This window comes from Orbicella franksi, chromosome 3 (genome assembly GCF_964199315.1).
Source record: "Orbicella franksi chromosome 3, jaOrbFran1.1, whole genome shotgun sequence".
Lineage (NCBI taxonomy): Eukaryota > Metazoa > Cnidaria > Anthozoa > Scleractinia > Merulinidae > Orbicella > Orbicella franksi.
This window is the reverse complement of record NC_138147.1, coordinates 12,053,777-12,072,500: the sequence shown is the minus strand read 5'-3', so window position 1 is coordinate 12,072,500 and position 18,724 is coordinate 12,053,777. Positions and strand designations below refer to the sequence as shown.

Sequence of the window (18,724 nt, the reverse complement as noted above, 5' to 3'; positions counted from 1 at the left end):
TTAAGCCTGTTATATCTTTAGTTGGAATGTCTCATTTCAGTATCTATTTTTTCCAGTTTCCGATGAAAAAGTACTTAGCATTGATAGAAGGAAAGCTAATTGATAAGAAAGACGATGCCTCTAATTCTCGGTGAGCACATTTATCTGGTTCAATCGTATGAACAATGGTAGTAGGTCCGATTGCAGTTCGATTCGGTCTTTAATGATTGCAAAATAACTTTGTTGCAGAAGTCAGATTTGTAAGTAAAGTAAGTAAGAACTTTATTTAAGTGTCAATGTATTTAGCCCGTGTGAGCTAATTGGGGACATTGTATTAACTCTACCTAAAAATATTCATTAATAGTCAATCATTAATTGTCAATCACGCGTGTGATTATAGTTGTCTTAAGCAAGGTAAACCCCCTCTCCAAAAGATTATGTGACCGTCTAAATGATGAGATCGCAGAGGTCATGACTTCGAATCCCGTTCAAACCTAAATTGTTTTTCTTCAGGTGTAAGTTGTCTACATAACTTCAGTTGTGTACATAACTGCAATGATCATTTACGTCTTTAAATTTTTCTCCGCAGTTCAAATGTAATATATCTTAGACATGTATTGACATTTAGTGTTCTTGTCCTCAAATCTTGGACGTTGACTATGCTAGTCTGTGATAATGTTTATTTTGTGTTTTATTTAGGGTTTTAGCTGGTGTTAGGCGCTTCACACTCGGGTTGATTTATCTGGCCTTGTACACCGTACTGCAGCCGAAATTTAAAGAGAGTTTTCTTATAACGGAAGAGTATGATGTAAGTTCTAAGACGCTGTGAAGAAGCTATGATCCGTTTCTTGGCGTTACGAGTTACCTTGGCAATAGTGTCACTTGTTATGAACACCCTTAATTTTAGCTTAAAGTAAATATAACTCGAAAACGGGTTTCGGTACCCCCATTTTTATTATTGAATTGTAATCAACGCGTCATGACTCAACGTTTAATTCAATGGTTTTAAAATTTGAGGTGGCTGTTTTGCGGCCACCTGAAATTTCCCAAATATAAAGTGGCTTTGAACCCCTCACACAATATTTCTAAAAATTAGTTAAAAGTTATATTTTAACATTGTAACTACAAATCGATAATAAAAAAGGGGTTCATTGGACTCGCTTTTGAGTTGTAAGCATTTAAAGCGAAAATGAAGCTCGTTTTTACGGGTTATTAAAGTAATATTTGCGTCACGAAAATGACCATAACGTTTAACTGTAGTCAATGTTTAGATTGGTTTTGTTGATGTCAGCTGAAAAAGAGAGGCTAAAATCAGAATTAAAGAGTGGCTAAAATTAAAATTGAAGCTAAAAGTAAGCTTTTTTTACGGGTTATTTAAGTAATGTTTTGCGTCACGAAAATGACCATAACATTTTAGCCAATGATTAGATACGTTTTGTTGATATCAACTGAAAAAGAGTGGTAACATTGTTTCATCAAAGAAGATGCGCTGAAAACTGCTGGAAACTGTTGCAAGCCCCCTTAAGGGCATCTAATTTTATGTAGAAATTTTGCTTCTTTTTATTCTTTCGGAAGAAAATTAACTCTTTTCCTGTTTATTTTCTCTTTCAGCACAAGTCGTTCTTTTATAAGCTCTGTTACGCCATTGGAACTACCAAAGCCAGTGTTATGAAGTACCAAGCAGTCTGGTTAATAGCTGTAAGTACTGCTGATAAATGAAATAATCAGTATCCATGGCAACCTTTGACATGAAATTGTTCGTTTGAATCAGCAAACGTGAGACAAGACCCTATTTGTAATCGCTCTAATTATTGAATTTATTCCATTGATATTTGTTCCATTCTCCACGAGAAGCAACACGCAGAAACAATCATCATACATAACAAAAACTTATGACCATTATCCCTCAAGCTAATGCTGACCGACGCCAGTAACTAAATGAGGGAATGAGTTCTATTTGTTATTAGCCCATTGTATTTTTGTTTACAAATTTCTGAATTTCATCACTCTGTAACCGTGGATAAAAGTGAAAAATCTATACACCAGGCCATCAAAATATTGTCGTAACTGTAAGAGGGAGTTAGTTTCATTTGAGTGTTTCTTAAACATGGAATTTCCTTGCTGATCTGTTGGTCGGGTCAAAGGAAAATGGCTTTAAAAGTGTTAATGTAATAATAAGGCGGATTTGTACAACAGCTCAGTGACCACCGTATTTGTCCAAGTTCTCATTGTCAATGTTTGTTTGCTGTCATGACAGGAAGGTTCTTGTATCATATCAGGCTTGGGTTATAATGGCCGCTCAGAGGATGGTGGAGTCAGATGGGATGGCTGTAGCAATGTCCATCTACTTTTATTTGAAACCGCTTACACATTCCAGGTATTAAACCAATCATTAGTCACCAACGAACAATGAACGAATTATCCGCAGATAAACGAAACCTTTCTCACAGACGCTCGAGGAGAAGGGAAATGCCACAGATAATGGTCTCCAAGGAAACTAAAAGATACACAGCGCTAATGGGTCTGGTCTGTCTGCTCGTTTTTTTGCAAACTTATTTCCCATGCAATAGGTTAGCGGCTTATCTTTCCCTTCACCTTTGCAAAGAATAATGGATTTCATAAGAACGACTTTAACAGCTCTTACTTTTCTTTTCAGAGGGTCTGGATAAGGCTTAACCAATACACATATGCATGTACGTTGAGAATTGGTCAAAATTTTAACGGTCGGCTGAGAAATGAGGCTTTTTTCCACTGATTGCTGAGATCCGAGGTCTGAAAAATTTGGCCAGAAATGGTCTGAAATGTTAACTAATGGCTGAAAAAATCATCGAAATTTAACTGATAACTGAAATTACAGCAACCCCATCCAGACCACTTTCCAAGATACATCATTTGCATGTAAGACAAGTTATTTCTTTGTGACAATCATCGGGTTGCCCTTTACTCTGTACATGTACCTACCTTCTCGAGTGACATCATGTTTCCTTTTCCTTACAGTCTTCCCTTTGTTTTCCCAATAGCACGTTATAGATGCTTTTAATTTGAACACTAATCAGTGGATGTTTAGGTAAGAGAGTGTCCTTCATCAATATTTGCGAATTTCCTTACTGGATTCAAATTTTGATATGGTTATTTTTAGCTGTCGCTTTCTTACCTGGAGGTCTTCTGGCAGGAAGTAATAGCAGGATATTTAAAACTCACGACTATTTGGTTTTTCAGTCCTTTGATGGACAAGATATAGTTTTAGCCATTCAGAATAGAGTTTGTCCTTAACTAATCAAAAGCGAAATTATAGTTGCTGCCTTTTCGCAGTTACGGCAAAAATTATCGAATCTAACTCTGTTTTTATTCTTATTCATCTTTACCGCCCCTCCCCCACCCCACTGTATAGACGTTATTATTATATTTTTATTATATGTTAGCGTTCCTCTTCTTCACCATCCTTTTTTTCTAATGTCATTTCTGAGAATTTGATGTTAACATGATTAACATCAACATGGTTAAAATGGTTAACATTAATATGGTTAACAAGATGGTTTCCTTAATTCTCCTCACCTGTTTGCTTGATAATGTACCTATATTGCAAAGAGGAATTAATTGTTGATCACTGCAGCTTTCCAGGATCTCCAGAATCTGATAATGTCATCTTTTTTTTTCGCTAGATATTTGTACAAAAGGCTCCGTTTCCTTGGAAATAAACTTCTCTCACACTTTTTAACGCTCGTCTTTGTGGCGCTGTGGCACGGTATCGCTCCCGGCTTCTTCCTGTGTTTTATTGGAGAGTTTGTTATCATTGTTATGGAGCAGCAGGTGAGGAAAACGTAGTATTATAAACCAATAAAGTCAGGCCATTGTGCTCCATCCACACTGAAGCTGCTAAGTGGTGTTATGATCAGTTTACTCGGCGTTCAAATGAACGTTTGGAGAACGTTTCCCTTGTCGAACAGTGTTCTCCAAAATAACATGAAGTTTTGTTTATTCTCGATCATTCGCCATTCACGATGTCGCAAGTCTTCGTCTCGCATACACTCTCGCAACTAATTTTACTCGATCTTATTTTTTCGCGCACATACAGGAATTTCCGGTAACAAACGGACGCCAATTGCCTTTTTTGTCGTAAAGACGTGAAATAACCAGTCACTTCTTGTTATCTTCTCTTCTTTTCCATCCAGCTCTTGGGGCTTTGTCGTCGTGTAGTTCAGACGCCATTCGCAGCTTTCCCGCCGTTATTGAAGATACCCATCATCCTCTTGGGTGTTTGTTTGCGACTGACAGGCGTCGCGTTTTTCTTGATTCCGTTCCTGCTGCGGAGACTGGACTTTACTCACAAGGTAAATTCCCGGATGTAATCGACATCTTTGGAACTTTCAGTGTCCTGAAACGAGACTATCAAATGTTTGTCCATAAGGGACCATTAATTTTTTATGAGGTAGGGGGGGCTGGTGGGATTTGGGGGGGGGGGGCATGCGAAAAAAAATGGCTTTCGAGGGGGGGCCATCCCAAAAAAATAAGGGGAAAAGGGGGGGTCACGTGAAATATTTTAGTAAAACTTTAAAATGGCATAATGTTTGAATATCAAAAAAATTGCTATAGAATAAACATAGAAGGCAGGATACAAATTTATTACAAACTTTCCTTCTGCTTTAAAAAAACATTTGGCGACAAAAGGCATTTGTAACTACTGAAAAGAAGTATTTAACACTGTTATTTTCGAATGCAACTTTCACTGGCACTCATCTTCATCTCTGCTGTCGTCGAGTTCTTCGTCGCCGCTTGTGCTGCTATGGGAGTCTCTTTCACCAATGCTGCAAGAAGCAGCAATGCTTTCCGTCAGAGTGTACTCTTCAGGGTACATGAAGGTGTAAACATAATCTCTGACTTCCCGCTCAAGGTTGGTGGTGATTCTGCTTCTTGCAACATTGGTGAAATAATTCCCTTCCAAGAGCTGTGCGATGTATGGCCCATCTCTTCTAAATATCGACGTGGCAACATCCTCAACTTTAAGACACTCTTCCGGGACGGCCGTTCTAGGAGGGTACACAAGGCATTGTGGAAGATCATTTCCTAACGGGTTTCCAACACAGATTCCATAAACTCGTTGGACGTTGTTTTCAGTCCGCTTCCTCTTTCTTTCATTTGACTTTCTGCGGTTTTCTTTTTCCTTCTCCTTTTGTTGATGTGCTGTTTGAGTATACCTTTGAATATGCTGTTATAATTGCTCTTCTTATTTTCTAGTGCTTCCATGTCCTGCGTGACCTTCGTCAACTTAGCTTCTGTACATTTGATCTGTTTTACATTAAAACTGTGGGCAAATTCTCCGCCCTGCTTTAAAGCAAGCCCATTGGACTGAAAGAGTGTGGAATCGTGTTCCTTTAAATCTTTCAATACGACATTCAACTTTTCCACCATTGCTCTGTGCTCTTTGATGGAGAAGTTCAGTTTTCTTCCATCACTGGGCTTCAACTGGTACCCTTGCATGGAAAACTCACTCGCCCTTTCTGAACAGCCATCCGCACTTAGAAAGATTGCTTCTTTTGCTTGTAAGATGTCAAACTGCCTGGATCGTTCAGCTGTAAACCTTTTCTTAAACGACTCGTCGCTTTCGCCATTATTGCGCATTTTGGAATGAGCCTCTTTCATGATGCTCATGTAGTAATGCGCTCTTTCCCCAATTGGATTAACAATATAAAGAAGAAAGAGCATGGAAGTGGCAGGCTGGTTTTATCTGACCCAGAGAACGTTGCTCTATTTGTGGATAAGTTTATTGTCAAATCGAAGTTTGTGGTGGATTATCTTCAGCATCTTGAAGTGCTGGAATTTAAAAGGAAAAAGAGAGCAAAAGAAACGGCAAAGTTAAGTAGGGAGGAGGATTATCCTTGGACTGAGTTGTGCGAAGATCTAACCAAGCTTAAAAAGCTACGTGTTCCAGAACTAAACAAGTTCTCAAACCACCACGGGCTGAAGCAGCATTTGAAAAGCAGCAAGAGTGAGAAAGTAAAGGCAATTGTAAGACATTCACGCTTGCAGCAGAAGAGTCCTCTCAGAGCTGGCCAACCAACACTGAGAAATGCCAGGACATCGACACAAAATGACCACAGGGCAAGTGCTGATAGCAGTGAAAGGGATGAAAGTGACAATGATGAGTATGACAGTGATGCCATTGACTCTGGGGGAGACGATAACTCAAGTGACGTCATTCTTGCATTCATCAATTCAGATGAGGAAGATGCCAATGAGAGGCCAAATGCCACATGCTCAGGGCGAGCCACAACTAGGAGATCCGAAATTGACTTCTCTTTCTTTTGATTCGCTTTTTAAACAACAGCTCTCTGTCGTATAGAGATTGTAAATATTGTCTTCATAGTGAGCACAATAACGTGAAGTAGGGGGATAATAGAGAAATATTAAAAAAGTTGAAATCTAAATATTGTTTGTTCAATTTTTTTTTTTTTGGGGGGGGGTCATCCCAAAAAATGACCGCTATAAGGGGGGGGGGCCATGTGAAAAAATTGGTAAGCTGAGGGGGGGTCATGCGATTTTTAAATGGCGCTTCCCAAATCCCACCAGGCCCCCCTCCCTCATAAAAAATGAACGGTCCCTAAGTAACATAAAGAAAGTCTCGAAGGTAGAAAGCTCTTCTTTATCTTGTTGATAAAAGGATAATTAAAGATTTGTTAGTGTAATTGGATGAAGGTAAGCTCTTATTTCACCCTAAAGCCACGGTGCAGATTTATCTTTACTAGACTTAATGAGAGGGGGTAATCCTGAAATGGATTATTCGGCGAGGTTCCGTCCGAATAAAACGGTTATTTTTCTTAGGCTGGAGGTATACAAGTATAAATGGTTCGGTATTGCACGAGGTGAAATACGGAATTGGCATGGTTGGAATTGTCATCCAGGCTTTGAAAATAGCTTCCAAAATCCTTTCGAACAGACCCACTTAACATCTGTTTCAACCAGGTTACTCAAACGAAAAGATAAGTAAATGTGGCTATATCATTAGCAGAGTAATAGACATTGGATGGAGTGTTTCTACTGGAAAAGGGATGCTATTTTCAACGGAAGGTATATGATCAGATAGGTTTTCCTTAAATCTTCTGTGAAAACTGGTATAAAACTGGGAAAGGACTTGGATTTGGTGGCCAACCTTGCCGTATGAGACTTTCCTTGACTCCGGGCTGCAATAATCCTTTGTAATTCACAACAAGATGTTTGCCGGGTATTAAGATTATTTTAGGATATTCCTGGGAGCAATTCGGTTTGCTTACAGCATCTCTTTGCTTGTCTCTTTTTTTCATTTTTTGTTCTTTAGGCGTGGCTTTCTCTCTATTACGTGGGCCCTGTTATATTAGTTACTTGGTTTACTCTTTACCCAACGTTTTTCAAGCCATTGGCAAGAGTTCTGAAGAGAAAAACAGAGGATTCGAATAAGAACAAGTAAGACAAGAATAATATCCTGTCCTTCTTAAAACGTATCTCTAAAAAAGCCTAGCTTGAAATTCCTAGTATTGTTTTTTTTTCTCTAGAACTACCAGCAACTATACATTGCTTCAGAAATGTTTTTAGTTTCTTATGAAGTGATACCTATATTTATTCAACACACAATTAATAAGTGGTGTTTTTTTATTACTTTCTTATTGCTCGGAACTAATTTTGTTCGGTACGCCATCTGATATCACAAGGTTAGAGCGATTGTTTCATCACTGCTTGTTATAATTTATCAAACTAGCTTTCCATCAAGAAAATCATCTTTTAGCTTCAATGAAGTTCATTAGTACTTAACTTGTCACGTTAGATAAAGTACATCACATCACAACACATCACGTTACATCTCATCATATCAAATCACATTTTTCCTTGTTCTTTTCTTTCAAAGATTAAAAGAACCAAAAAAGGAAGAGTGAAGAAAATTGACCCAGTTGGTCTTCCCAAGTCCAAGCGACCGTGTGTCATGTGGCTTTTATGCTGTTGAACAGTACATGAATTAAAGATAATATTTTTAAGGAATCATGACTTATACATACAAAAGTATTATATTTAATATCAGTCTTGTTAAGACTAATGGAATAGCTCTAATTACAGACGTATGCGGTTTGTGACGTAAAATAACAAGCACTATCAGACGACAGAAATACTCAGTTCGTTTTCATATCTTGATTAAACTGTAATAACTATTAATCGAAGGAAAAGTTGTAATTGTCTTTTTCTATATATTGAATTGAGTATGCTAATTTAAAAAGTTGAGATATTAAAGTATCGGGATTTTCGTTGTAGATTTCTGACTGTTGTTAACTGTTATTCCGTTTGGCCAATTTTGCTCGTTATGCATCTTTCCCACAGAGCAAGAAAATTTCATGAAAAATGCAAAGAAACACCTCTGTAAAAAGAAAACAAACAGGGCAACTGTAATCCAGAATGGCTTTTTCAGTGAACAGCACTAGCATAAATCAAGTACAGAAATAAAACGTCACACAGATGAAAAATTGAAAACTAGAGGGTGGGGGACTCGGGGACTCACATAAAAGCAACGGTGGTGCTAGTCGGAATTTAGGTGCCAATTTTTCATTTCAGGGTTGCCACGGTCAGGGAAAAGTCAGGGAAAATTAGAAGTTTTTTTATCAGGTCAGGGAATTTCTAAATCCCTGTTCAAAGTCAGGGAATTTTATGTTAAAGTTGCCGCAAATTATTTGACTGGATATTTTTGTATAGACCGCCAAGGCAATTTTGTTTTAAAATTCTCTGAGCCATCCTTATTTTTGTTGATTCATGGCCAAAATAATCATACTGCACGGTCAGTGAAAATTACTTTACAGTCAGTGTCATTTTTTTTTTTGTTTTGTTCCGGTGAGTGGCAACCCTGCATTTGCACTGCAATGCAAATTAACGCGCGCACGTTCGTTGTTTTCCCAGTCACAATAAATGAGTAATCGTATGAAGGCTCGAGCAATTAAGGATTTACCCTACTCTTGATATTTGAAAATTCTTTCAAATTCCACTCGCCAAAAAGCTCGTGCAATTTTGAGAGAACTCTCAATAGACCAGTTTCGTATTCTCGGTATTGGACTGAAACTAGCTTGTAACGGAGGCTCATGCGGGGGAATATCATTAAAAAGAGACAAATGTCATTTGCATTTGAAACGACTCCCTGCATTAGCCTCAGTTGCAAGCTAGTTCCAGTCCAATTCCGAGAATACGAAAACGGTCTATTATCACTCGTGGTGTAAATCCTTATAATTGTACACGCATTCATACGATTACCTATACAACATTTATGGCTTCAACAGTTTTACTTTCTAATGCCTATATAAACGAAACCATCAGTAATTGGCAGCCCGGGAGGAAAAAAGTTCGTACACCAGGATTCGAACCCGCGACGTTTAGCAGTTCAAACTCTGTCAACCTGCAACTGATGAATTACTCATTACGACCTGGTCACCCACTTTGACTGGCGACAACCGCGGGCTCAAATAATTCGCACAGCGAGATATGTATTCAAATTGATTTTTTTTTTATCCTGGAAATCACTCAATTTTTGCACCAAATGACTTGTTTTACTGGTCATATTATCTATTCATGAATATAACGAGTTGGCCTGAAAACGTTTTGATTGTTTAGTTATTTTGATTTTCATTTTGGGCAGATTAAATGAAAAATAGTGTAATTTACGGTGTGTCATTCACTTGTCTTAAGTTTATCTGGACCTATTCACTTACACTGGTTCCAATTGGATATTCTGTCCAAAAATCAGAGGCAAACGGAATGAACGCACCAAAGGAAAATGGCCACGCGCACAAATCCACCATCACGAAGTCTTTCTTTTTTCTTCTTCGCGCATACTATCGCGTCACACTCAACAATTCCCCTCTATATCTTCTATTGTCCTTTCGATGTAAAGTTTTGGCCGTCAAGTTTTCACGAAAACTGTCCCAGCTGACGCTATGTTACTGGGACAAAATCTTCGGCGTATGAGAAACACGAGAAGACGTTTTCGGGAGCTTTCCGGGCTCACTTTTCGGGCCCGAACAGTTTTAGGGATTTTTGAGAAACGTGCGTCGAAGTATTTCCTAAACGAAGCCTTGATTGACGCTGTCACAGCGTCTTGTTACTCGCAGGGTTTGTGTTGATCTTTTCAGGAAAAACTGAAGGAAAAACGGAGATTCCTGTCGTGAAATGTCATTTCACTGTTGTCTCTTTATCTCAGTTTCAAAACGAGTCCTGGTATAAACATAAGTTTTGATATGGAAATTGCAAGACATCGTGCAACTAAATTCATTTCCATATGGTTATACAACAGGACTCATTGTGAAACAAAGGTATGAAAAACAACTCGCAAATGACCTATTCAACTGAAAAAATTCTCAAGAACCTCGCGATGACGCTCTCACGTGCAAATCTGAAGAGGTGATATTTTTCTTCCGCATCGTGCATCCAATTTGCATTTTATTTTTTCGTTCCTCGTGGTCGAGAAGGTTTGACTTCTTCGACGGAAGAAAACTTCTAAACAAAGACGCCGTGGAAGCCGTCACATAATTATAAAGAGAATTGTGGAGTATGTTTCATTGGAAGACCTGATATGGACCAACTACTCAAAACTGGTTCATCCTGCTTCGGAGGCTGAAGGAAAAGGTAAGGGCAGTTAATTTGTGGAAAATAGCGACAGTGAACTCAAAAGTAAGGTGCCGTATATCTGTTGAAACGAAGGAAGCGAATCTTATGTTAAAGCTTCCAACTCAAATAATGTGAAAGCATTATTTTCAGTCGGATGTAAAGTTTTTCGAGGAGGCATTACTTGGACAAATTACTCTTACATTTGTTTCCAGTAACGAAGTTCCTTTGGGGACAACCGAAAATCTCAGTTGCATAAGTAAATTGGAACCGAATGTAAAGAAACTAGAGATGAAAGAATTGTTTGCTAAGTAGTTTTGAAAATTAATTTCTAGCGAAGAACTGAATGCAAGCTGTAAAATATTTGATGCCTGAGGTTGCTTTTGGGTTGGCCGTTGTACCATTGGCGCTGAAAACATCACTAAACAAAATCAATCAGATTTATTGGAATAACAACTGCAGTGGTTCTGTACTTGCGTTTCACATTTTCAAGTAGTTCACAATACAAGCATTTTGCAACAAGATATCATTAGCAAATTCTTAGGGTTTTTTGAAAATAGGATCGAAGACCGATGTATGTTTGAAGTTTCTGTTTTCATTGTATAGCGTTTCTCTTGCGCAGAGAGCATAGAGCCAAAAGAACTTGTTCTAATGATATTTACTCTTTCAAGCATCGTTAATCTCTTTTTAAGGTAAATTACCATTAAAGCAACACCTTGATGAGGCATGGCGGGTACATACCACTCATAGACATTTAGCATTCGAGGGTAAGTTTTCCGATGAATCTTTAAATAAAAATAGTTCCATAATATGTACATGTGACTACTGTTACCATATCAAATGCGGTGCGTAAGGTGTTGATAACTTGCATTTAACGCTAAAAATGTAAAGCCAACAACCGTTCAGATTTAAATTGTTCGATTACATTTTTGAGAGTAATCCAAGAGGATTTTCTTAGTTCAGCATCATGCTTGCATCATTGTGGTTTCTACTTCGTCTGCAATAGTGCTAAAGGGAAACAATTTAAGCTATAAAGTAAAAGTTGTCATTCCAGCATCACTGGGAGATCGGAGATCGAAGTAGCAGCTCTAAAGAAGAAGATTTCGTAATAGAATATGCTTTGGGAACGATTAGAAGCATGTGTACATTTCTAGAAATCCACGCAATGCCGCTTTTTGAAAACACAGTTGATGACCAGGCACTGGCGTCACAGTCCCCATCAAGCTCTGCTGAAACAAATATGGCAACACGCGGGAGATTTCAAAGCCAAAAAGCTTAAACGAAATTGCTATGATCTCTATTCAAAGTTGGTGAAGCAATGAACTTCTAAAACAGTGTTATACAAGCACCAGCTCATGAGAGCCAAACCGCTTCTTAGCCACGATTCTCTTTAAAGTACATTACGCGTAGCAAGTTGACAAACAATTAATTGATAGGCTCAAGATTTTCCAGCTCTACATTTTTGTTGTATACCTCTGTTACAAGCAATTTGCTGTGAGGCGTCAACATGAAAAATTCAAAATATTAACAATTAAGTATGGGAGCGATGACTAGTTTGTCATCATTTATTAGAGAATACTTGCTTATCCCCAAATTGTTTCTATCAATTTCAGTGAAGAATCTTATAACATCCCGTCATTTAAAGAATTTCAGAAAGGTAAACTGCAGAAACCAAGTGAAAACTTCATGGAATAAATATTCAGAAAAATAGGTTCGCAATGAGTACGTAAGGCTAGTGTTACAATGGCAATGTACTAAAATATTGCAATGAAACAAATATACCTGCATATAATAGTGCATGCAGAGATAGGTTAATACAAGATACTATTCTCACAGGGTGTTATTTACACGTGTCATTGTGGCCATTCAACGTTTTTAATCGTGCTCTTTGTTCAAGTATAACCTAAAGGTTGAGATCGGTAGTGCCACAGCTGCCGAATGGAAAGCAACTGCTAATTGTGACCTTTTTCATGTTTTTACAGAAGAAGAACCAGTAGAAGAACATTTTGAGGCGGATCGAACGCAGCAAGAGTAAATCACAAGCAAAGAAATGAGAGAAGGCAAGCTTTAGCAAACTTTGAAGTTAATTCGTATGATTACGTGAAGACAAGCAAGTCTGTGTATGGTTTAACAACAGCCACGGCCAATGTCTTGAGGTTTGGCAAGAAGAAAACAACATGTTCATCTCTCTGGGAATAAATACGTTTAAAACATCAAAGCAAACTATGTTTGTCATCCTTGGCATGGAATGGAAAGTCCCGGTACTGATTTCAAACTTTTGTTTCAAAATGTTTGGGACAAAAATGACCCAGCCTTGAGAAGTTTGTTTCTAAAACTGATCGAAAAAGAGAAACAAAATTATGATGACCAAAATGGGACAAATTTAAAAGCTATTGAGAAACATTTAACTATGCCAATGTTTGGTTGCGTGATTTGACATTTCTATAACAACTGAGTACACTCTAAATTTCCAAATTTCTTTTGAATGCAGTTCCTTTACGTTTTTGCCACTACATGTATCTCTACAGTTTAAACATGCTATTGTTATCACTTTCGATTTTTCGCAATCTACGTGTATTTTTAGAAAATTGCTGGTGTGATTAAAAAAATATTTGCTCAGCGATCGGGGCATTCTAGAACTGTTGCATTTCTAATAAAACTGCTTATATGTTTGCATGTACTGTGCGTGACAAAATTAATTCGACATATTGAGGCTTTCCAAAAGATAAAATTTGATTCTTTACAGAATGACTTTAAATCCTATTTTTTTTTTTAAGAATGAGTAGCTAAACTTCAGGAAAAAATGAGTGTTTTTAAACGTGAGTAACGACTGCCTTTTTTTTGTACGTGTGTGATTCAATTTGCTTTCGCCCAAAATTTCGTTGAATCTACAACAAAGTAGGATAGTATTGTGTGAATCGCTATAACTGTAATATCAAAGCTCAGCTGTGCATCCACACTCCCAAAGCAGGAATTAACTTATTATGAAAAATCCGACAAAACAGCGAAGTAATTAATTAAGATGCCAGGGGATAGATATTATTCCATTTCCAACGAATTCTCTGAGGACTTTTGAACAAACAAAATTTAGGGGATTACCGTTTTCTCCAACAAAGGATTAACGCTCTAACACGAACGCCTACAGTTTGTGAACAGGGAAGAATATCTTTTTAACTTTTATTTTCCAAATTGGCAAAATGAGAAACAGCTAGCGAAACAACGTTAATATTTGCGTTTTCCTTAGCTCTTTTCTACGTTTAAACTACCATTTAGGAAGATCTTTTTTGTGTAAGGGTCAAACAAAAAGTTGAATTTCAAATTCTCCTCTACATCTTTTTTACCGATTCTCATATCCGTGTGAACTTGACAACTGTTGATGCAAGAAATTTACCACGTGACTGGGTCTTTACAATTTTAATGGTATGATCGGAATGTAAACAAAAACATCCACGTCAAATCCACTGACCTTGAGTGTTTGTTTTTCTAATGAAATTAAATGTTTAATTTTTGGAAAAATAAGAAAATACATAAAAAGTTATTGAGTTTTGAAACTAAACTAAACTAACTACCTTTAATTATACACATCTGTATCTGTAATTTCACGCCTTGTCGGCGCTCGACGTATACGATGAGAATTGATTTTCTTTCAGTTATTTGTTTGCAACGTATTTTATTTTCTGTGTAATTACACAGCGTATCGGCGCTCGGTGTATAAAGACGTCATCACTCTTTGAAAACTGTGACTTTTTATCAGTTGGATCACGTTTATTCTTGCACTTGCGAAAAAGACGAGAAACTGGCACTGTTCTCGAGATGATGCCAACAACGAGATATGTTTAATTTTAATGAAATGAACTCTTCGTGATTCGCGAACAAGGCTGTTATTTCAATGCGAAGGGGTACAAGTGACCTTCACTCCAGCTGATTTTACGCTCATAAACCTGCGGTTTATATCTGACTTATCGGTTCTGTAGATGTGTTGAATATTTGGCTCTTTATTTGTCGTTAACCATTCAGTAAATCGTATGTCAATTTCCAATTTTGAATCATTCGATGTTCTCTTGAGAACTGCTCGTTTGCTTCTCTAAAAATTATACATTCAAATACACCTGTTGAAATTTGAAAATCAAACGATTACATCATATTGTTGCCCGTCAATCGCTTACTGAAATCGCAAAGAAAATGTCTCTCGTATCACTTGACTTCTACGAAAATCAGAATTGCTCGTTTGTTTCTCTAAAAATTATACATTCAAATACCACGTGTTGAAATTTGAAAATCAAATGATTACATCATATTGTTACGCGTGAATCGCTAGCTGAAATCCCAAAGAAAATGTTCCTCGTATCACTTGGCTTTTACGAAAATCATAAAGAAAAGGATTATCATTTGTCTAGGCGAACTACATCTGTTGACAGGGCAGGTTAGCAGTATTAGGCCTCAAAAGACAACCCACGCAATTTACCTCGTAATTTATGTGCGCTAATTTGATGAGCGTTTGGTTTGATCAACATCTATTTTCTCCTTGAGTTTACAATATTTTTTCAAGGTAAAAAGTTTAGAGAAGAACAAATTTCACTGCGTTACATGAAAACATTGTCTTGATGTACCAAAACATTTTAATTGACGAGCACTGAACTAAAACCAGGTGTAGTGTTGTACATAGCCTTGGAGAATTTTTTGAAGGTTTCCGTATTTTAACCCATACATTTTTGTTCTCTCTCAGTGTCTTCAACAGAGCTTACTGAACGCTGTGGATCACAATCCAGGAGACAGACGCAGAGGAAAAGAGTTCATAAAGAAGTCAGGAATATAAGACAAGATAGCTGCAGGTTAATATAACTTAGGATAGTTTCTTTTTGTTCACCAGAAAGAATCTACCAAATTTTGTATCAAGGAAAAACTTGCGAGAACCAACTCTTCAAACTAAAACTAACAAAATACCAAGGAAAGGAATAGAACATTGTCTGGAGACGACATAATTTTTAAAATACCATGGAAAGGAATAGAACATTGTCTGGAGACGACATAATTTTTTCTAATATTCTAGCATCCAATTGTCTGACATAATAAATTCAGTTCATTTTTGTGGAAGTCAACAATTGCTTGCAAGGCTGTCGTAAGCATTTTGTACTGAAAAACGCTTTTCCGAAGACTGTTGATATCAATTTTGCCTTCATCGTTTTGAACTTAGTCTGAGCCTAGAAAATATGTTTGAATTCTTACAAAAGAATCCTACAAAATAGCTTACGCATTTTTTTGTTCGGTGTAATCACAGAGGGAAATATTACAGCCACAAAACAATGCAACGGACCATGCAATCAAAACATGTATGAACATGCGATGATTACATGTTCTGCTGTGTTCTTTTGTGGCGGTAATATTTTGCTCTTTGATTACACAGAAAAAAAATGTGTAAGCTATTTAGGAGTATTTTGCACGAATTCAGAAATCAATTCGCTCTGTGGTTATTTTAGTTTTTAGTTTACGACAGTCGTTGGGGAACTTGCCGGGTCTAAAAACTTGACGTAAAAGGCTTAAGATTGCAAATGATTTGTCTGCTTCGTCAAATTATTTCTTTCATAAAAAAGTCAAGATCTTTAAATACTTGTTGCAACCAGAAAATATTCATCAATCCAAAATCTTTTGCAAGCTTTATTAAATAGAATTTATTAGTTTTTGTTTCTATTTACAAGCGATGTTTGACTCAACCATTTAGCTTGTGGAGCAGCAGTATTCATTTGAAGTATTTTCCATTTTCGCCTTAGTTATTTTTCTATTCTTACTTGAAAGTATTGTATAATCATTACTTTTATTCAAGCTTTGTCATCTGGTTTAATGATTATTTAATAAAATGAAAGCAATCAATAAAATGTTTTCACAACTTTAATTGTGTATTTCATCTATTGTCTTTTTGACTTATTCAATAAACAAATAAATTTTAAAAAATTGCGCTTTTAAAAGGGGCCTGGAAACTAGTCGGAATGTAGGCTATCTCTTTTACTATTTTTTGACTATGTAGGGCTGCCGCGAAGAAAAAAAATTCTGCGCTTTTGAACAGGGTCTAGTCAGAAATCAAACATATATTTGGACTTTTGATGGGAAAAACCATTTGCACAATGCCAGATTTTTCCCGCCAAAAGACTTAGTATATTTTTCCATCAAAACCAAACACCATTGAAAAGCTCAGACTTTTTTTTCTAAGGACAATTTTCCCGCAAAAAGACTTAGTTTTTTTCGACTTTTTTCTTGGCCCCTTTTAAAAGCGCAAACTTTTCCCGCCAAAAGACTTGGTTTTTCTTCGATCTTTTTCGCTACGAGCTGACTACTTAAAGGAAAACTGCTCCAAACTAGACTCTATTTCTGTTCTCAAGTCAACACGAGCTCTGACGATTCAAGACATTTTATTTCCACATTTCTTTGCTTCGCTCGTAACGTCTACTCTTCTGGCTTTTGTCAACGGCTTTGAACCTGAAAGAAAAGCAAATAAAAACATTATTTACTTGAAAACATCAAAACATTTAGAACAGCACACTTGCTTTTATAAAAGAACCCTACTACAAAGAACTTCTAGGCTGAGATTGACCAAATTTTTTAATACTCGTGAAAATCATTTTAAATTCATTTTCTTCACTCGCTTTTTTTAAATTTTACAATAATACCACATTTTCTGAGAATTAAAACAATGCAATATTAAAAATATCCTAGAAAAGTAACTCGGCTGAGCCAAAAACGTTTAAAAGTTACTGAGGCGCTCTTTAAACTGAAAAGATGTTTCGAGACAAGCTGAAACAGCCACTATATTTTATCGACTACTATATTTAGCTATTGAAAAGTGAAATAAGCCTTCGAAGTCAAAATCAGTTTAATCTCCAAAGTAACTAAATTAACATACAACAACAAATACTCAGTATAAATGATTCAACTGTAGAATTTTCTTCGTTGTAAGTTCTTTCATGATACTACATTGATGGTAAATCATTTCTCAAGCCGCCTGTACTTCCAGTAGAATGGGCCAATTACATGAGTAGCACCTTACACTTGGCGCTTCTAATCCTAAGTTCAGAATAAACTTTCTCCTTACTTTTGGTCATACAACATTCAATGGAAGGTTCTGAGAATTTGGTTCTACATCAAGACAATATTTTCTCAGCTGTTTGTGCTTGGCAACTGGTGTCGATCCACACCAAGAGCAGTTTGAATAGTTGGATTTCCGACACAGTTATGCCTGGTAAAACTACGCAGGTCATTGATATTGGTTAAATCTTGATAGATGAGGGAATTCTTTGAACTCACCAATTGTTATAAAGAGGCCATTTCTCTCTTCCAATACTTTGTGAGTTATTCCATCATCATAATTGCAGTTTGTTTTGTTTGCCCTGCAGGCTTTTCTTCCTTCCGTGATTTCTTCTTTTTTTACCCAAAATAAGGGGGGACCCGGGCCCCCCGGCCCCTACCCTGTATCCGCCACTGATTTGAGCAGGTCAAGAAAGGAATGTCATGTCTTCCATCACAGCGAAAACTTTGGTTGTAAATTACAAATGTACGATCAAAATCTGGAAACTGTACTCACCAGGGATAGAAATGTTCCGTATCCTAATTATGCTTCCTTTAAAATCGCCCAGTAGACTGTCGAAAAAAGAAAAATATCTTAATTATTGTCTGTAACTGAAGATAGCAGGGTAGGGAACTAAATGACAAGACCATATTAGTCACCAGGACAATCCCTTCACCGTGAGCAGCGTACTGTCCAATGGTAATTCTCAAAATTTGATAATACTCTTGGCTGTTTTGTTTTTTCTTCCTAATTCTCATCACCATCGTTACTGTGGGGAAAAGTCATTGCTGATCATTCTTTGGTCTCAACAGATAAAAATAGCCTTAGCTACTCAGCAAGAGTTCCGCTAGATTATATCACTTGTGAAGTAGGAATTAAGATCTTGATTCAAGTGTCATATGCTCTTGCGTTTTCCGCGCTAACTGGAGACAATGAGTAGAAACTTTTATAACAGCAAAAGAAAACAATCCTTAAAGAATTTAATTTTACTAAAATTTACATAATGTAACAGCAAATTTAAAATAGTAACAATAACGTCAAAGAGTGTTAAAATCATAGAAAAAAAATCATCGTATCAAATGA

General features: G+C 36.9%; 1 protein-coding gene and 1 long non-coding RNA gene across 2 annotated transcripts in view; both read left to right on the top strand.

Moving 5' to 3' along the window:
• LOC145481277 (lysophospholipid acyltransferase 5-like) overlaps positions 1-10,174 on the top strand; it is a 17,804-nt gene extending 7,630 nt beyond the window's left edge. Inside the window, exons 9-17 of the mRNA XM_081459727.1 lie at positions 57-130; positions 679-787; positions 1,591-1,677; positions 2,237-2,356; positions 3,000-3,046; positions 3,642-3,789; positions 4,152-4,310; positions 7,292-7,416; positions 7,856-10,174. Of these exons, the coding sequence (XP_081315853.1) occupies positions 57-130; positions 679-787; positions 1,591-1,677; positions 2,237-2,356; positions 3,000-3,046; positions 3,642-3,789; positions 4,152-4,310; positions 7,292-7,416; positions 7,856-7,883 (897 nt within the window). The 3' untranslated portion in view covers positions 7,884-10,174. The remainder of the gene's footprint in view (positions 1-56; positions 131-678; positions 788-1,590; positions 1,678-2,236; positions 2,357-2,999; positions 3,047-3,641; positions 3,790-4,151; positions 4,311-7,291; positions 7,417-7,855) is intronic.
• Positions 10,175-10,463: 289 nt separating this feature from the next.
• LOC145481276 (uncharacterized) lies at positions 10,464-16,466 on the top strand. The gene is made up of 4 exons (XR_014048611.1): positions 10,464-10,605; positions 11,277-11,351; positions 12,567-12,644; positions 15,311-16,466. It is a non-coding gene; the product is annotated as an uncharacterized LOC145481276 (long non-coding RNA).
• The last annotated feature ends 2,258 nt before the right edge of the window (positions 16,467-18,724 follow it).